The following is a 20,031-nucleotide window of genomic DNA, read 5'->3' on the forward strand; positions in this document are numbered from 1 at the left end:
GCTTTTGTGGGGCGTTCATGGTTGAATAGCCCGCCACGGTACTGACCTCATTATTATGCGTAAATGTCCAGCCATTCTGCCCGATGATCCGAAATAGCCTTCCCCTCTTCCCCTCTTAATGCCTGCCACGCAACCGAAACCAAGAAGAACTTCTGTAACAGGCTAGCACCCTTTTAATTTATATTGTTGGACTGTGGTTCAGTGTTTGATCACCTAACCGAATTAAAAGACTAAAGGATGGATCGATGAGAATTAAAATAACTTACCTTTAAAACCAGCTGCTAGTTTGCAGAGGAGAACACAACACTGCAGAAAGATCAGCAACTTCATGATAATGTCAATCGACGTGTTAGGCAACAAAAATCCTATAAGAGAAATAAAATTTGACCCAAGATAGGATTGATTTTATGAGAATAACTCAGTCATTTTGATTAAGCTACGATTTGAAATTTATGGGTGGCCATTCGATCTTTAACTTTTTTCCTGGGAGCACAGACTTAGTCAAAAGAACTCTCAGGACCAAGGAATCAGTACGATGATGGGTGGATCCGATCCTAAATGCAGTTAACGTGTGTAGTACCAAAAGCACAAACAAACTGAGGCACTTATCAAGATTTTTCCGCTGTTTATCCTGTTTAAGGAACACAGTCACCATCTCAATCAGGCGATCACAAAGTCGAATTGTGGACAATTCGAACCCAGTTGAAGGGGACTAGCGCCGGGCCGACTTCACAAAAAAGACACACGTACCTTGACAGTTCAGCAAACTTTGTATTTCTTCTAAAAAAGCCTCAGCGTTGTTACAAGACAACTTAATCTCACACTAGCCTGTTGTAGTTCCTTTTATCCTGACTGGACATGACAGGTGCCAATCTTAATCATTTGAAATTTAGTCTTACATCAGTAAAAACCCGATTGGCTGTGAGAAATATTATCATATTTTCCTTCGAGGTTATCGCGTAATCCAAACATCAGGTTTAACCGTAAAATTTACTCAAGTCCATCCAGTTAGTGTCCAGTCAAAACGTAATAGTCAGAGAGATATAAAGATCGCAAAGAATGTATTGAAGCATATAAATCGCTGATTCACACTATCGTTACTTCAAAAAGTACTGGTCAACCTTTGTCATTACATAAGTTGTCGTTTCAAGTCTTCTTGTAGGAATAATTAACAATACTAATTTGTCCCGCCTTTTCAGTATATTAACTCAAAATTGTGTCCGAGTTTTGCAATAAAACTAATTAGCGTACAAACATTATTACACGGATTATCAAACAAAAGGTGTTTACTTGGCAACCAATCTCAACCAGATGTGAGCAGATCCACTTAAGGTGACTCGACCCAGTTTTTTTTGGGGGGTACCACCCTACTTTGAAGCTCTCTGGTATCCCCACCTTTACTTTTATCGTAAGTCTAACACATAGAATAAATAACATATAGATCAATCTACAATATAACATAAAATTTTTGGCGATCGGAGTAAATGTCACGTGGTTATAATGCCACGCCCCTTTGAGGTCTGAGTAGAAAATCTGCTGTTGCCGGCATTTTTTCGTGAAAATCTCTCGGCTACACATAGTGCGCATTAGTGCCTTACGCTGAACAGAGTTTCACCAAAATCGCAAAGACCCAATTCGAGAAATTCAGCGGTTTCCAAATTTAGGTCATAATTTATGCGAAAATGATAAGCAAACTTTACACGGATTATATCTAATAAACTATGAGATTCATCTCTTTATTGTGGGCATCGTTATAACAGATGGGTCCTTGCAAGTCAGCAAAACGCTTTAGGGCCTTGTAAATGCGCGCGATTTCGAGCAAAGCAAACATATAGAAATTATAGTTTTTGCTATTTGTTGACGTTTGTCAGCGTTTAAGAGTCCTTCTCACGAAAAAAGCATTTTCTTAAAAATTCGTAGTTTTTTTTCCTTCAAATTTTTTCAGGGCCACAATTGATTAAGTAACTACCCGGACTCTGAATTTCATGATCATTGAAAAAATGTGACATTATCTTCTATAAGCCCAAACTTGAGTAAACATTGAAGATTTTTAGCGTTTTGGCTGAGTTTGCACCGTAATTTTTAGGGAGTTATTATAACTCCAAAAATGGAGTAAAAATTTTAGGTACAGGATAACCCCTTTTTTGGGGTTATTTTAACTCCTAATTTAACTCCGAATTTGGGGTCATGTTTACTCCTGAAAAAGAGTTCTTTTTACTCCCAGTCTGGAGTTAAAATTACTCCGAAATGGGGTTACTTGTACTCCTTACATGGGTTGTTTTTACTCTTTTTGGAGTTAATTTAACTCTGAAAGTGGAGTAAAAATTTTAGGTACAGGATAACTCCTTTTTTGGGGTTATTTTAACTCCTCAATATCTGGGGTCACTTTTACTCCTGAAAAAGAGTTCTTTAAACTCCTTTTTGGAGTTAAAATAACTCCACGAAAAATAACTCCACTGTAAGGAGTTAAATTAGCCCCACTAGAGGAGTTATTATAACTCCCTGAAAATTACAGTGTGTGCTTTGGGAGTTGTCTATTGTTTCTAGTCTGTCATTATACAGCATTCTTGTTCAGCACGCGTGCAAAGACCGCGCTTGGCTGACTTCCGAATGCTCACCGAGATATTCCCGTCACGACTTGGTTTAATTATTGGCTTGCATTAAACCTATGAAAAAATGATATTTTTTTAATAGTAAGTAGATTTAGTGTGTAGCACTTCTTGATTTTTTTGTAAAGGCACAAGAAGCACGAGAATTGATTAAAAATTGTGACTTAAACCTCTAGGTATCACGCGATGGCCTGTCTCACTGTACCAAAATTATTATATCTCGGTGAGCATTCGGAAGTCAGCCAAGCGCGGTCTTTGCACGCGTGCTTAACAAGAATGCTGTATAATGACAGACTAGGAACAATAGACAACTCCCAAAGCACAAACTCAGCCAAAACGCTAAAAATCTTCAATGTTTACTCAAGTTTGGGCTTATAGAAGATAATGTCACATTTTTTCAATGACCATGAAATTCAGAGTCCGGGTAGTTACTTAATCAATTGTGGCCCTGAAAAAATTTGAAGGAAAAAAAACTACGAATTTTTAAGAAAATGCTTTTTTCGTGAGAAGGACTCTTAAACGCTGACAAACGTCAACAAATAGCAAAAACTATAATATCTATATGTTTGCTTCGCTCGAAATCGCGCGCATTTACAAGGCCCTAAAGCGTTTTGCTAACTTGCAAGGACCCATCTGTTATAACGATGCCCAAAATACAGAGATGAATCTCATAGTTTATTAGATATAATCCGTGTAAAGTTTGCTTATCATTTTCGCATAAATTATGACCTAAATTTGGAAACCGCTGAATTTCTCGAATTGGGTCTTTGCGATTTTGGTGAAACTCTGTTCAGCGCAAGGCACTAATGCGCACTATGTGTAGCCGAGAGATTTTCACGAAAAAATGCCGGCAACAGCAGATTTTCTACTCAGACCTCAAAGGGGCGTGGCATTATAACCACGTGACATTTACTCCGATCCCCAAAAATTTTATGTTATATTGTAGATTGATCTATATGTTATCCATTCTATGTGTTAGACTTACGATAAAAGTAAAGGTGGGGATACCAGAGAGCTTCAAAGTAGGGTGGTACCCCCCCAAAAAAAACTGGGTCGAGTCACCTTAATGAAGTATAACTAAATGATTTGATCAGAAGATTCCGACGGACAGGGTTGCTGTCACGAAAAAAATCGCGGGCCAACTCGAATGAGATCTTGAGAACGTAGAAGATTAACAAAAACAGTATGTTCCAGGTGAAACTTTGCTTTTCCGGGAAGGTTTTTTGGTCAAGGAAAAGTCAATTAGGGCCAACGGAACATATCCTTTGTTCTACCAACACTTCCTAATTAGGGATGGACCATGAAAAAAAGGCATTGGGGGGCGGAGAGGGACTTTAAGGGATGCAAGATTTTTTTTGTACATGTAAGGTGGAAATCTTTTTTTTTATCCGATGGCTAGAATTTTTTTTTTCAGAAAGTGAAACTTTCGTATGTTTCAAATGTCACATTTATACTGAATAATAACAAGAATTTAATACATCAATTAAATTCATGAATAGACTAGAAAGCTAAGTAGGTGAGGTTCCTTTGACGCGATGAATAAAGTAAAACAAAGATGTATTACAACAATAGTCAGTTTGTCGGGTTCGAAGGAACAGATGACTAGCAACACATATTAAGTCTATAATAAACAGTAGTTATTAAATGTTACACAATCAAGATTTGGCTAAGATACCTAACGGGCTAGCATTACGAGGAAAGATCAAACTAGTCCAGACAAGTTGGCCTGTAATTTCATTGTTATTCATTACACGGATTATCTAACAAAAGGTGTTTACTTGGCAACCAGTCCCAATCAGAGTTGTTATCCACTTAATGAAGTATAACTTGGCTAAATGATTTAAGATCAGGAGATTTCGATGGTGAGGGTTAAGTTTTTGTCACGAAAAACGCAAGCTAACTCAAATAAGATCTTGAGAACGTAGAAGATTCAACAAAAACAGTAAGTTCCAGGTGAAACTTTGTTTTACTGGAAAGGTTTGTTTGGTCAAGTAAAAGTCAATTAGGGCCAACGGAACGTATCCTTTGTTTTACCAGCGCGTCCAATTAGGGATGGATCATTAGAAAAGAGATGGTGGGGATTTTAAGAGATGTAAGATTCTTTTTTTGTACATGTAAGGTGGAAATCTTTTTTTTTTACCTGATGGCTGGAATTTTTTTTTTTCAGGAGGTGAAACTTTCGTATGTTTCATATGCCACATTTATACTGAATAATAACAAGAATTTAATACATCAATTAAATTCATAAATAGACTAGAAAGCTAAGTAGGTGAGGTTCCTTTGACGCGATGAATAAAGTAAAACAAAGATGTATTACAACACTAGTCTTTGTCGGGTTCACGGAGGAACTGATGACTAGCAACACATATTAAATCTATAATAAACAGTAGTTATTAAATGTTACACAATCAAGATTTGGCTATAAGATATTTAATGGGCTACTCGAATAAGATCCTGAGAACGTAGAAGATTAACAAAAACAGTATGTTCTAGGTGAAACTTTGTTTTTCTGGAAAGGTTTGTTTGGTCAAGTGAAAGTCAATTAGTGCCAACGGAACGTATCCTTTGTTTTACCAACTCGTCCAATTAGGGGTGGACCATTAGAAAAGTGATGGAAGACTTTTTTTGTACAGGTAAGGTGGAAATCTCTTTTCGTCGGCCTGTAATTTCAGTGTTAATCACTTCGTAGTTGATCTGGAACATATTCACCTGACTGGGGCCCGCACACGCATGGTGTTTGTAGAGGAAGAGTGTCGGGGTTGTTCAATTTAATTTATGTCAACAAAAAAACTCAGTCAGTAATACTAATTGTTGTTGTGAAAAGCACATATCTTCACTGCAAAGAGGTTTGTGAATAAATATCAATGCAAAGGATAATTAACTTTTATTCCAAAAAGTTCCTAGTTGTTTGGTCAGTGAAGATTTGTGAATAACACATCATCATATAAAGTGCTGAACTCTTCAATTTCAATGTCTGGCCTACAACTGTATCATTCAAGGTAGTCCTTAACAATATTTTTTGAATTTTGCCCCCCCCCCCCCCCCCCCCCCCCCTATCACTTTTCTTATGGTCCATCCCTTAATATGAACAAAGACAGATTTCAACAAAAGATAAATCTTACTATTAAAATCACTTAACGGCAGGCACGTGCGTTTTCAAAATTTTGAACCAAATCGAACAGATGTTATCAACCTTGTACGGCACTTTGTGCAAATTTTCGTCTTCTCGAAGCTGCTCGTTGCCAATTCTGAGCATAGTGTTTGAGTTAAAGAAAACCTTTGCAACTTTTGAAGCAAACATTCTTCTGTACAACCGACTGCTACTTTATTTAGTTTGCTATGAAAGATTTCCACTAAAGTTATCAGAAAAAGTCAAACCCGGCATCCTGAGTTTCTCAGTTTGATGCTTTGTTCAGTGACTATTCTCACAGCATACATAATTAGCCCGTAAGACGGAAAGGTTTAACTCAGTTAAATTCCGTCCTACCGGACCTGCGCGCTGCCGGGCATGATGCCTTGCGGCCCTCGCTTCAAATAGCGCTGTTTTAGCCGCTCCCTGGCCAGTTCTACGGAGTTCGGTGAAAGTGGCGTTTAAGTTTCGCCCCTCCCACCTCCCTTGGTGGCGGTTGGCATCTCTTTTGCACGCCGATGTTCTCATAGTTACATTTTGCCCTTCATTTTTATCATTGAAGCAACATCAGTAGCCTGAAGTCTGGGACTGTTTTAAATGTAAGTATGTTGAGGGCTTATGAAGCTCGCCAGGCTTTACAACGAGATGACCAAGACTCTGTTCTTTCTCTTTAAGATAGCAGTTTAATCTTCAACAGCTACTGACAACAACTCTACTAATTCTACTAGCTTTCACAGCGAATTAAATAACCAAATTGTAGACTTATTTTGGGTTAGCTGACCGGAAGAGTTTCCATTGATTATCTTATCGCCTATCTTGCATATCTACATCCTACGCCTATCTTATCGCTTATCTACATAGCCGCAACCGACAAGCACCAAAGAACCAGTTAAATGCTAACAGTGAAACTGCCCAGAAGGACAAAACATACAAAACAGGAACTCGATTGTGGGTAAGACTCAAGGTCAACTGTACTCCCCAAACAAGCCTACTTCAAAGAACCAAAACTAAGCTTAACAAACACTTCAAATGGATAATACTAGACAAAAACTCAGAAACTAACCATGTGGGGAAATACACTGAATCTCTAAGTCTCTAAGCCTATAAAAGTCTATAAACTGTTTACCACGAAGCTAGCAAAACCTTAAAAGTACCAAAACTGAAAAACAAAACTAAAGGTAACTACCTCATAACAAAATGATTAAATACGTTCTACTCATGAACGTAGCCCACTTTACAAACAGGGGTGACTAAGGATAACTGTCGGTCAACGAATCCATAAGTTTAATGAGTAGGATCGCGATGGCGGGGTTTTAACTCCCTCAGTTAGAGCGTTATTACCAAAGTCATATTCAGTTTCACGACTGCTTAGTTCTACAAAAGAGGCCGAATTTTGTTCTGTTATTCCAATCCCGTGATCAGCACGATTACAGCTACTTCCTCCTCCACCAATCATCATCACTGATCCATCCCCATACGGGTTACCCCAGTCACACCAGAAGCCGATCTTATTGCTACTTTGGATGTTGCTACTACACTGTGCCTGTTGAAACCCGTCTGTTGTCTTGTACTGACCGCCATATTGAACCGTGCAGCTTCCCAGGCACCTGTCACTGGACCACACCTTGCCATTTCTAAAGTCGCCATAACTTGTGATTTTTGATCGGAATGTCTTTTCACCCAAACAGTTGCCCGTGGTCTGCAACAGTGGCGTGTGACTGGAGTCATCACTGCGCGTGATTTTAAACTCTTTGCCTTTCAACAGCCAAAATGCTGGTGAGATCATGTCAGCGTTAACTGACGGATCAGTTGTTGCTCCAGAAGCACTACTTCGGTCATACCACCAATCACCACTGTCAGCCATCCAATTTTTGCCGTCGTTATTGGAGAACCGAGCAATCAGCATCCAGCCTGAGTGACAGCCCTAAGTCGGGAAAAAATTGTCTTAATCATGCAAAGCTTATTTTACAAATGAGGTTCTGAGTGAAGGTACCTCGACAACACATAACGCTTTTCTGTTAAACAGAGTTCTAGAAATTTTCTATAGGTTGATTGTATTAGCTTTAATCTGGAGACTCAGTCAACTCCTAATACAACTTTGTGGTTACAACGGAAAAATAACATTTAAAACAGCAACCCCATTCAGTCCTGTAAATTTCGCAGCGGCGTTTTGTTTTCAATGAATTACACTCAGGACACCAGGAGGAAAGCAAAGAGATGTTTTGACCTAACAGTATATTGAAAGACCAACGGTAATTTAAGGGTGATCTGAAGTGTCGACAAACATGACTAAATTTCAAAAACTTCAGCCCCTCCCCCCAACGCCACCCCTTAGAGCCACTCTAGAAGATTGATGAAGATTACTAAATGTAAGTACATATAAAACTATAAAAATGAATAATTATGTGTACCTTGACAAATGGACTTTGAATTTCACAAGGCCCTGAAAAATTGTCATTAAGCGCTAGGTTAGTTCTAGGCCAAGAATGTAAGGAATGGGGTGTTTCACGTAGACATGCACTAAATGGGGCTTTTTCCGCAGCTGCTCCTAGGTTATGGAACCAATTGCCTCCTGAACTCAGGGGAGTTACATCTTTCGACCAGTTCAGGTCGCAGTTGAAGACGTACTTATTTAACTTAGACTACGATGTTTGATTTTAGTAACTTCATTTAACTTTATTTTATCTTATAATAGTTTTTAACTCTAGTTTCTTACCATATTATTGTACGGCGCTTTGAGAAATTAGTGGATACCGCGCTTTATGTGTCTATTATTATTGTTATTATTATTATTATTATTATTATTATTATTATTATTATTATTATTATTATTATTATTATTATTATTATTCTATCCCGGGACTAAATCATGAGCCAAACTCCAACGACCACCACTTATCGTATAATCGTTTGTTTATTAAACTAGAATTGAAGTAGAATGGATTGGATTAGATTGGATTAGATTTGATTTGATTTGATTATTCGATCTGAAACAGAGCAATACAATTTAAGATTACGCAACTTAGCTTGCTTATAATTTCTAGCACAATAATTTCACTGGTAATGTCTCAATTCGAAACTCTAATTTCACAATCATGCTTTACTTACTTCTGTTGCGGGTCGTCCTTGAAACGGGTTAGCTCGATACTTTCGTGCTGGTGAGCTTAATACTTGTGGGCGTACTACTGATCAGCAAATTCAACTTTTTACTAAATTCCGACCGCGGTTAAGGTGTTTCGATACAGTTTTTTAGAGGCCATACCGATATTTTTCAATCGCCTTAAAAGTCGTTTTTTCCTTGTCCGATCGCTATAAAATTTTCACAAGTAATTGCCTATGGATTGAAATTTGTGAAAATGCAGTTTTAAGTAAAATCGATATTACTATGACAACAATAAACAAAAAAATCTGAAACTGGTAAAAGCCGGATTTTGTGTGATCTAGACCAGCTAGTGAAAATCTAACGCCAGGAAATTAAAGTTTAGTATTTAGCAAACTATCTCCGTAAGGAGTAAAAAATTCTGTATGTTTGCATTCGACTAAAACGAAAAAAAATTTCAAACCTTAACTTTTCAATAGCCGTGATGATGATTTAATAAAAACGTCATAATTGACTCAAATTATTCTTAATAAGTGGCGTCAGAATGCTTCTTAATATCATATTTTGATGCTAGGAAATTTTGGTGTATTTTCGTTCTTGCGATCTTGAAAGCTAAGCCGTTTTCTCACTACTTGTATAAGTGCAACTTCATTCAAAATTTGGACTTTTAGCGCCTTTTTGTATATCTCTGAAACTACTCAAACGAATTTTTTTAAAATCTCTTCACATAATCTTTACAATGTATGTAACAATGTCTGAAACTTTCATTAAGATTGATTCACTGCAACACCTTGAAATTTCAAGACAAATCTATCCTACTTACCGGTCAAAAATCTGCGTTACAACGTACACATTCACTGTTTTAAAGTTATGGAAATTTTTCCAAAATAATGCGCACTATACATACCTCCATGACTAGTACATTTTAGTTTGAATTTATCGCATCTTTTGAATGTAAAACATTGACAATACTCACACTGAAATGTACTAGTCAGAGATATATGTATTGTCCGCATTAATTTGGAAAAATTAGCATAACATCAAAACAGTGAATGTTGTAGCGCGGATTTTTGACCGGTTCGTGTCTTGAAATTTCAGGGTGAGACATGGACTGGAATCACAAGCTTGAGAAAGAATGGCACAGTTGAATGAAGATAAGCCACAAATGCATAATGAAGAACGTTTCTAAACTTAGGGGGTACCTGCATAAGTCTTATTTTCGCAATTGTCTCCTTTCCATCCACTACTGCATTTACAGATGTACTCTTCTCCGCTTTTGTCTTCAAAACAGGTTCCTCCATTGAGACATGGACTGGAATCACAAGCTTGGAAAAGAATGGCACAGTTGAATAAACATAAGCCACAAATGTATAATGAAGAACGTTTCTAAATTTAGGGGGTACCTGTATAAGTCTTGTTTTCGCAATTGTCTCCTTTCCATCCACAACTGCATTTACAGATGTACCCTTGTCCACTTTCCTCTTCATGGCAGATTCCTCCATTGAGACATGGACTGGAATCACAAGCTTGGAAATTTTAAAGATTGACAATACACAGTTATTAATAAATAAGCTGGAAACAATAGGCTATTTTTACAGTTGATATAGCTATGATAAGGGGTTGCAACGCGATTTCATTCATAACATTTATCTTACGTCTTTTCAAAATATGGAATTCACCGCTCATGCATGACATTTCGAACTGAGCACCTTAAGGTGACACGACCCAGTTATTTTGGGTACCATCCTACTTTGAAGCTCTCTGGTATCCCCACCTTTACTTTGATCGTAAGTCTAACATATAGCATGGATAACATATAGATCAATCTACAATATAGCATAAAATTTTTGACGATCGCAGTAAATGTCACGTGGTTATCCTGTGCCACGCCTCTTTGGGGTTTGAGTCGAAATTCTGCTGTTGCCGGCATTTGTTGGTGAAAATCTCTCGGTTACATATAGTTCGCATTAGTGCCTTGCGTTGACCAGAGTTTCGCCAAAATTGCAAAGACCCAATGCGAGAAATTCAGCGGTTTCCAAATTTAGGTCATTATTTATGTGAAAGCCAGCCAAGCGAGAGTCAGCCAAGCGCGGTCATTGCACGCGTACTGAACGAGAATGCTGTTTCATGACAGATTAGAAACAATAGAAAACTCCCAAAACACAAACTCAGCCAAAACGCTAAAAATCTTCAATGGTTACCTAAGTTTGGGCTTATAGAAGATAATGTCACAGTTTCAATGACCATGATCGAAATTCAGAATCCGGGTAGTTAGTTAATCAATTGTGGCCCGGAAAAAAATTGAAGAAAAAAAAACTACGAGTTTTTAAGAAAATACTTTTTTCGTGAGAAGGACTCTTAAACACTGACGAACGTCAACAAGTAGCTAAGACAATAATTTCTATATGTTTGCATTTCTCGAAATCGCGCGCATTTGCAAGGCCCTTAAAAGCTTTTTGATGACTTGCAAGGAACCATCTGTTATAAAGGTTCCTAAAATAAAGGGATAAATCTCATAGTTTATTAGATATAATCGTGTAAAGTTTGCTTATCATTTTCACATAAATTATGACCTAAATTTGGAAACCGCTGAATTTCTCGCATTGGGTCTTTGCGATTTTGACGAAACTCTGGTCAACGCAAGGCACTAATACACACTATATGTAGCCGAGAGATTTTCACCAAAAAATGCCGGCAACAGCAGAATTCTGACTCAGACCCCAAAGAGTCGTGGCACTATAACCACGTGACATTTACTCCGATCGCCAAAAATTTTATGTTATATTGTAGATTGATCTATATGTTATCCATTCTATGTGTTACACTTACGATAAAAGTAAAGGTGGGGATACCAGAGAGCTTCAAAGTAGGATAGTACCCTCACAAAATAACTAGGTCGAGTCACCTTAAGGTGATGCCTGTGTATGCTCTGGATTTCTTACAAGCCACAAATATATAATAAGAACGTTTCTTAATATCAAAGGCTACCTGTCATATTTTTTTCGCAATTGTCTCCTTTCCATCCACTATTGCATTTACAGATGTACTCTTTTCCGCATTCGTCTTCAAAACAGGTTCCTCCATTGAGACATGGACTGGAATCACAAGCTTGGGAAAGAATGGCACAGTGGAATGAACATGAAACAATAAGAAATCTATATTAAAAAAACCTTGTTTACACAGGCTAATAAGAAAGCAAGATTTACGGTCATTTCGCCATGCATCAAATCATTTTCTTGTGCTTTCCCTTTCGTTGCGCAAATTTAGCGACGTTATCAAAATAAACTTAATGTATATGTAAAATCGACAAGGATGAAAGTCGCTCATCTGTCATCGTATTAGGTAGAGAAGTCTTTATTCTTTTCATCGAGCTGAAACTGCGCTCATCAGCGCACGCCGAGTAGGGTAAGTAAGAAGTGTCTTACTGGATAGAAAGCGTCATCGGTTTGATCTGAGTGTTTCCACGAGAGTCTCTGGAAGGGGATCATCAGGTGGCCTGATTGACCAGCGGAGCCTTATTTGATACACTTACCTCCTCGATAATTTTTAATTCTTCATATTGTCAAATAATAAATTCATTTACGCTTTTCAGAGATGTCTTGAACATGAAATTTAATTTCCAAACGCACAATTTACATGTGATGATATTACAAATAGTATCTGTAAGTATTATTTATGTGATATTAATTTGATTACGTTTTATAGTGAGCCAAAAGTAAATTAAAATCATTTTTAAGCCTACTTATTCAAAAAGTAATTTGGGACCAAAAGTGTAGCTTATAGGAAAAAAGTGCCAGTTACATAACTTAAGTACCTTTTGCGATTTTGCCATAGAGCTCCACTCTCATACATATCTCATTTTTCCAAAATTTTGGTTGGAAGCGAACATAGCGAGCCTTTATTGGTGTATCCAAGGTGTGATATACGACTGTGTCCTCGTCTGTGTTTCCTGCGTATAACTAATTTGAGGGAAAAGAGGATTTTAGAGTATTCGGGGAACATAGATAAGTCACATGTTATGAGATATTATCCTCTGTTTTATGAAAGAGGTACTACTGTGTCATCCAGTAATTATTGTAACGTACTTTGGTAAAGTAAATAGAAACATAGTGTACGGAAACAAACATTAACAATGCTGATATCAACAGAGAAAGTCAACTGTTACCTCAGTGCAGTAATTACACTCCCACGTTTTTTTTTTTTTTTTTTTTTTTTTTTGAGGGGTTATGTTGCCGTTTTTGCTACATTAATTTCGCGGGGATTTATCACAGTTTCGCGATTTCAATTGGCACATCTCAAAAAGGCATTAAATTTTGCTATTCAAGCCTGAGTTCCATTAGCCTCCCCTCATAAAAAAAATCAGAGAGGGGAGGGGGCGACTATAGAAAAGCGGAGACAACGGCCACGGTTGCTTGAAATAAGGCGTTGTTTCTCTGTAGTGTTCCCTAGTTTGTTCTGTTTACTTGAAATGTAGAATTATCGTAAATATTTGCTTTCATTTTCTTTAAGTCATAAAGAAACTTTCATTTCGGGGGAAAAATTCGTCTTTTTGGGAAATGTTGAGTTCACAAAACAGCCTGCTTTCAAGTAAACTGTAGTTGTAAACATTTCATCGAGAGAGAAATTCTGCTAAAGTATTTAAATACTTTAAATTGAAACCTTTTACTTTGAAACCATCCTTTAATATACACTTAATACTTTTCTCTTGTTATGCCAAATTCTCCCTGGAAAACCATTTACTTGATCACATAAAATATAAGCTTTTCTGTCCCCCAAAGACGCACTTTCACCCCCCAATTCAGACGTTTAGACAAAAAGTATTTCGGCTTTGTGGAACTAACTCTAAAGACAAATATATAAGCTTTGGGTTTTCATTATAAGAAAAACGAAATAAGCTTACCTGATGGTCTGCATAAAACGCTTTACTATCATTGCTGAATTCTAGTTCGTATTTGGTTACACTTAAAACAGATTTTGACGTGCGACTGCTACATCCTTGTGTTGCCACTCCTGTTATTGTGCTATTGTCAAGAAGAAGATCAACTAGCAGCCATTCAATGCAGCTACTGTTTTTAGGTTGCCAACCGAATGGTCTTCCTTGTGGAGTGATATAATGTAATCTTCCATTAACGGCTGGATAGGTTTCCCTTTCTGAGGAAGCAGTTATTTGGTCGTCAGCAATCTTTCCGTTTTCCATTCCAAGAGCCTCACGGCATCCCTCTCCTGTAAGGAAACGAATCAGTCTACAGCAAAACATTGCGGAGTTTGTCCTTATCATTATCAGTAAGACCTACCGGTCGAGCCGCAGAGGCTAGGAAACATTTTGATATCTCTGACTTAAACTGTAAGTGAAGCGAACGAGTCATAAAATGAAGTAAGACTAAAAGACCAAATTTTTTAGCTAGTAAAAAGAAAAAAAAGGACAGTGAAAATAAAAACAAACAAACAAACAAAATAAAACAAAACAAAACAAAAAACAAGCCAGGAGAAAAGAACGGGGAACCGTTCTCTGACCTAGCCACTCAAGTAACTTAAATATAATTGCCATATTTATACCGATACCCTTAAAGTAACTTCGGTGTCTCTCGTTGAAGTCACTCTATGGCGAATCCCCTAAGAAAGTCTGCGTGGGAGGCTAGGACAGGTGAGGACAGAAGGCATCGCAGCCTCACAATAGTAGAAGGGGCGAGTTTTTTGGCCGAGAGATTGGAGATAAAGGCGGCCACCTTGGTATGGAAGGTTTGGTTCCCAGCCATGCTCTAAGGTACAAGCTGCGAGAGCCAGTAGCCAAATAGCGCGAGCCTAATAGCAATTCTCTCTATAGTGAGTGACCAACTTTCCGGCTGTAGGATCGTTGGCACTGCTGTTAGAACGTTGTCCTCCTCCGGCGAGAGTTCCTTGAATCCCTCCATTTGTAAACGGGAGATGCAGGACTCTTCTTTGAGTCGGGGACGCGGCTGGCTCGAAAAAATATGATATATTCCCCCCTCCCCCTCAGTATTTAGCCATGGCTGAGTACAAGGTTACGGAGAAAGAATCATGACCTGTTAATGTTTTTGAGGTTCGTTTGTTTATAATATCTACAAGGGCCGCATTGTCAGTGAAAAACAAGACGCAACTATTTGCCATGGTGGGCCCCCAAAAATGTAGCGCGAGAGTAATAAAAAGGCTCGAGTAAAGTTTTATTTTAAAAGGCAGTGCCATATGCTATAGGAAAAGGGCCATAAAACCCAGTGCTTTCCAAATATCGCTCCGTACCCCTTTGATGCCACGGCATCTGTATATATTTCGAAAGTCGATAAAGTGTCCCATAGCTCTGACAGAAAAAAAAATTCCGTTAAAATTATCTTAAAACTGTAGCATGTTTATCTTAGGTGTTTAAACGGCGGACGTGATGGTAGGGGCGTGTAACGCCTGCGGTAAGATCGATGCATCGCAAATAGGCTCGGCCTGGAGTGACCACGGAACAACAAAAGTTTAACGGGCTAATTAACGGCTGTAGTTCGCGCAAGGTGACTGATCTTTTTTGCGCAATTGATGGGCTAATTTGTGAATCTTTTTTGAAGGCTTCTTGCCTTACAAAAACTAATTCGATTTGCGCAAACTGTAGAGTGGTGTAGGAACCGTAACGTTTTCACGTGCACATATTAGAAAAATTACAAAGATCGGCTTTGCATTTGTCGTGACTAAGCACGATAAATCAGGAGTCATCTAAGATATGCAAACCGCACACACCTTTAAGAGTCGGATAGCTACCCACTCTAGCTATAGGGAAGTACTAAAGTTTTTAAAAATGGCGTAACTCGACTTTTACCTCATGGCTAAACTCCTGAGTTTCCCTTTGAAGTTAACTCGAAACACAAAACGAAAAACTAAACTATTGTTAGTGGCGTCATCGTCATGTGATATGTATTCCGATGGCCCAAACATAATATCAGAATAAAGTTTAGTCTATGTGTAATACATGTGTTATAATGGTTTTACAATGAAAATAAGTTTGTTTAAGAGATTCGAAGATGGAAGGTGTACCTACAAAAATACTGGGTCGAGCTATCTTGTTAACGCCTGCAACGCAACGGAAACCAATAAAGAACTTCTGTAACAGGCTAGCAACCGTTTTAACTTATTAATAGTAGTGTTGGACTGTGGTTCAGTGTTTGATCACCTAACCGAAAAGACTAAAGAAGGGATGAGAATTAAAATAACTTACCTTCATTACCAGCTGCTAGTTTGCAGAGGAGAACACAACACTGCAGAAAGATCAGCAACTTCATGATAATATGATCAACGTGTTAGGCAGCAAAAATCCTATGAAAGAAATGAAATAGGATTGGTTTTCAGTCATTTTGATTAAGCTAAACTTAAACTTTATAGGCAGCCATTCGATTTTGAAACTTTTTTTCCTGGGAGCAGACTTACCTACTTCAAAAGAACTCTCAGGACCAAGGAATCACTGAGGACGATGATTGATGTATCCGATTCTGAAGGTAGTTAGTATCTGTAGTAAGTACCAAAAGCACTTAAAAACTGAGACTCTTCAAGTTTCTTTCCGCTATTTATCCTCGCACACTACATTATTAACATCACAAAAAGTCACATCATTTAGAACTTCCGATTTACTTCACTAATCTCAATCAGGCGATCACAAAGTCAAATCATTTAGAACTTCTGATTTACTTCACTAATCTCAATCAGGCGATCACAAAATCAAATCATTTAGAACTTCTGATTCACTTCACTAATCTCAATCAGGCGATCACAAAATCAAATCATTTAGAACTTCTGATTCACTTCACTAATCTCAATCAGGCGATCACAAAATCAAATCATTTAGAACTTCTGATTCACTTCACTAATCTCAATCAGGCGATCACAAAATCAAATCATTTAGAACTTCTGATTCACTTCACTAATCTCAATCAGGCGATCACAAAGTCAAATCATTTAGAACTTCACATCCTCAATCAGGCGATCCGGCTCATAAGCACATTGTCCTGCACTCATAACAAAAGTGTATGGAATACCACTTACACTGCATGTACTTCACGACGGAACTTCTAAACTAAAAATCAAAATGTTCATCACACCCATGTTGGGTATGAGGTGGCTAAATTACTTTAAACTAAGCCACTTTTATAAATACGGTTCTGTAAAGGCACATTAAAAGTCTTAGAATTAATCGAATTTATTAATGGAACTAGCCAATTATTATTGTGACCGGCGCCATTCGTTTTTTTTAGACCCATAATGGTCTGTTTTTTTCGTTCTGCTTCATAGCATACATTTGGGTCAGTAAGTGGCATTGACGGTCTGTTCTTAAAATGAAGCAGATTTCATTAAAAAAACAAAGAAGAAGAAAAGTAGCCATAGTGGTATCCACCCACGAAGGCGTTTTTAGGGAAGCTCGTTTTTCATCCCTCCCCACAAACGCCTGCTCAGCCGAAGACAACATTCGTTTCCCATGCTTAGCCAAGCACATTAAATTTTCCATATTCTGGAAAGCTGACCTTCACCGCAAGGTAATCTGATAATTTGTCGATCTGCACGAAACACTGGGAAAGCTTTCTGACCTCTAATAAATGTAAGATTTACAGCGGCAAAAATAAGATTGAGTCAAATTTTAGAATACTGCATGCACTGCATAACCTTAGCGAAGGAAAGAAAAGAAGGAAATACTGTAACTCTAGGGTCACGTTTTAGTCGCGTTTAGCCCGTCATCACCTTATTGCACAACTGTTGATTGGTCACTTACCATGCACAATGGGAAAGGAATGTTGCTCTGGGTTGAGCAGGCGTTTGTGGGGAGGGATGCATGAAAAACGAGCTCCCCTTAAAACGCCTGCGTGGGAGGCTACCATAGTGGAGACTATTAATCTGTTTTCTCCAAAATTAAAAACAAAACTCAAAATTGTCTCCAAAGTATCACCTCTTAACTGTTCTGCCTCATTGTCTAAGTTAACTAGGGAGTTGCACAGTACTTCATGCTTAAAACGGAACTTTCAATTTTTATATATTCATAACCAGACTTAGAAGTTCCTTATTAACCTTGTTATTTTAGTAGAGGCTTTACTAATAAGGACTTAGCGTTTTTTAAAATGCGATGCTTAAAACATGCATTGTTTGAAACTTATTCCTAAACATAGACGCAGAAAGATCGAGGCCCGTTCTGCTTCGTAGCTGCATTGATACGTGTCGTTTTGAATAGCACGCACGCACTTGTACTTTGTGCCTGACACAATAAAATCTAAAAGGTCAGCAAATTTTAATCACCATGTTTGTTTAAGCGGCATTTTTGAGGAGCAAGGATGAACATTAGTTTCTTGCATCAGTTCTGCCCACTAAAGACAAGTTTGAAAATAATCAGTTGGCTAATACAAACGGTAACGATGGAGCTCTGCAAAGTCCGTTGTTGAGTCCTGTTTTTGTTTTTCTGCTTCAAAGGATACGTTTTCGTGAGTGAAAGTGGCGTTGACAGATTACGACGGGGGGTTTATGCACCATAATACCGTTATGTGTGATTAATTGACTACATGGGGTTGTCACATTAGCCTGCGGCATTAAGCTCAGTTTAGTTAAAGCCATTAAATTGTATTAGTTAAAACGGTTTCGGTAGGTTTTTATTCATTTACAGTTCAAATTTCTTTTCTTTAATTTAATTTTACGGCGAATCTACTAAAAATAAAACGTCTTTATTTAATGAAAATAAAAGTTACTGTATTGTCTTCAGTAAGTGGACTCAGTCTAAATTTTGATTTGAGTTGCACATACTGCTGTCATACCGACAAATGTTTGAGGCTTTTGGTTTTTCATAAATCTTTGCTGAATTTCCTTTTATTTTATACTTGTAAACAACGTTTTCATCACTTAATCAAAAATTCATCAAATTTTGCAAACAGCAGCTCGGCCATACAAGACCCCTGGAGCCTGGTCATCAGTCTAGGCACCAGACTCCCACGGTCTACGTTGCACAAAGGACGATCATATGCATCAAAATTATTTCGTTTGCAAGGCGGTTAACTGGGAAACTAAAATTATACAACTGGTGATAAAATTACGGCAGCAAAAACGCTGAAACTCGAAAACTGGTAGTTATAAAGATCTAAATTTAGAAAGTAATACGAAAGAATTATCATTATGATACTTGATGATCGGCACCGGGCTGGACGCTTTTCCGCGATGCGAAGTTTGACGATGTTTCGTTAAGACTCAGAGAAGCCCAGCAAAATCGAGGTAAGGACGTTTGAATAGTACTAGTCAGGACTTATCATTAATGTAACAACTTTGCGAAGGTATTGTGCCAGATAGGGAAAAAAGAAATGTGTCGGAAAATATTTATGCTTGCTCGCTTGTTCGACAACTACTTAAAAAACAATCTTCTCTGCTTCTAAACCGTTTGGTCGTCGACGTTTGTGAACAAAAAGGTTATTGCGTGACACGAATTAATTTTTTAAAACAAGGAATTACCCAAAATGATCAAGTGCAAACAACTTTATTCATGTTACTATCGGCTATTTTAGTGTTCAAAGATCGTGGATAACATAGTTCTATCTCTTGCCTCGCTTTGCAATTATTTGTCCAAAGAAATACACACTCCACCACAACCGTGGGAACATTTATCGCGAATGATTGAAGTAATAACATGCCATATTTACCAAACTTTAAGACAAAGTTTGAGTCAACAATGCTCTCAGTCACCATTGAACACACAAGATAGAGTATTCATCCAGTTTTCTGGCTGTTAGCGATCAAAAGTGACATTTAACACTGAGTAATTCGGCAAGAAGTGTAACCATTAAAAGATCAATTAACAAGGAAGTCTCAAATCCATTTCGTTCACTTTTGTGTAGAAATTGGTTAAAACAAACTCATTTCCGACGTTTCCTAAGACTATAGATGACACAGTAAAAAGTGTCAGGCACATTATAATCAATGGAAGACAGCTGTATTGTAGTGGAGCAGTTAGCTCTCAATATTTTACAAGAGGCACAACTCAGCACAATGAAAGTGAAAAGATAATTAAGCCGTGCGCTTTTCAATTTTTTTGCTGTCTCTAGTTTTATTTGGAGAGCAAAGCTTTTACATAAATATTTCTGGAATTTCAGTTGACGTCTAGCTTCTCATTTTCACTTCTTGGAGTTGAATATCGCCTTCGCGTCTCTCCCGGACTACTTTGTGTAACTAGAACAGCATTC

At 37.8% G+C, this 20,031-nt stretch overlaps 3 protein-coding genes across 3 annotated transcripts in view; 1 reads left to right on the plus strand and 2 right to left on the minus strand.

Annotated features, from left to right (window-relative positions):
• Positions 1–6,399: 6,399 nt before the first annotated feature.
• On the minus strand, positions 6,400–7,704 carry LOC140946369 (uncharacterized). The gene has a single exon (XM_073395473.1). It carries the CDS (start codon positions 7,643–7,645, stop codon positions 7,007–7,009), a length of 639 nt encoding a protein of 212 aa, XP_073251574.1. The 5' UTR covers positions 7,646–7,704; the 3' UTR covers positions 6,400–7,006.
• Positions 7,705–7,915: 211 nt separating this feature from the next.
• Positions 7,916–16,335, minus strand: LOC140945222 (uncharacterized). Its single transcript, XM_073394273.1, has 9 exons — positions 16,263–16,335; positions 16,050–16,147; positions 13,740–14,062; positions 12,654–12,798; positions 11,828–11,947; positions 10,243–10,365; positions 10,042–10,164; positions 8,151–8,182; positions 7,916–7,966 (listed from the first exon to the last, which is right to left on the minus strand). Exons 2-9 carry the CDS (start codon positions 16,111–16,113, stop codon positions 7,916–7,918), a joined length of 981 nt encoding a protein of 326 aa, XP_073250374.1. The 5' UTR covers positions 16,114–16,147; positions 16,263–16,335.
• Positions 16,336–18,853: 2,518 nt separating this feature from the next.
• Positions 18,854–20,031, plus strand: part of LOC140946424 (scavenger receptor cysteine-rich domain-containing group B protein-like) — a 33,551-nt gene continuing 32,373 nt past the window's right edge. The window contains exon 1 of the mRNA XM_073395542.1: positions 18,854–19,069. The gene's annotated coding sequence lies outside the window, so the exon portion shown is untranslated. The remainder of the gene's footprint in view (positions 19,070–20,031) is intronic.

Source organism: Porites lutea, chromosome 8, assembly GCF_958299795.1.
Source record: "Porites lutea chromosome 8, jaPorLute2.1, whole genome shotgun sequence".
In the NCBI taxonomy this organism is placed as follows: Eukaryota; Metazoa; Cnidaria; class Anthozoa; order Scleractinia; family Poritidae; genus Porites; species Porites lutea.

Bases quoted from the DNA above. Each gene is read 5' to 3' on its own strand.
- LOC140946369 (XM_073395473.1), bottom strand. From the start codon at position 7,645: ATGCTGATTGCTCGGTTCTCCAATAACGACGGCAAAAATTGGATGGCT.
- LOC140945222 (XM_073394273.1), bottom strand. From the start codon at position 16,113: ATGAAGTTGCTGATCTTTCTGCAGTGTTGTGTTCTCCTCTGCAAACTA. The intron at 12,799-13,739 runs GTAAGCTTATTT...CCCTCAAATTAG, and splicing joins CGTTTTATGCAGACCATCAG to TTATACGCAGGAAACACAGA. The intron at 11,948-12,653 runs GTACTTAAGTTA...TTCTTTCCCAAG, and splicing joins CTATGGCAAAATCGCAAAAG to CTTGTGATTCCAGTCCATGT.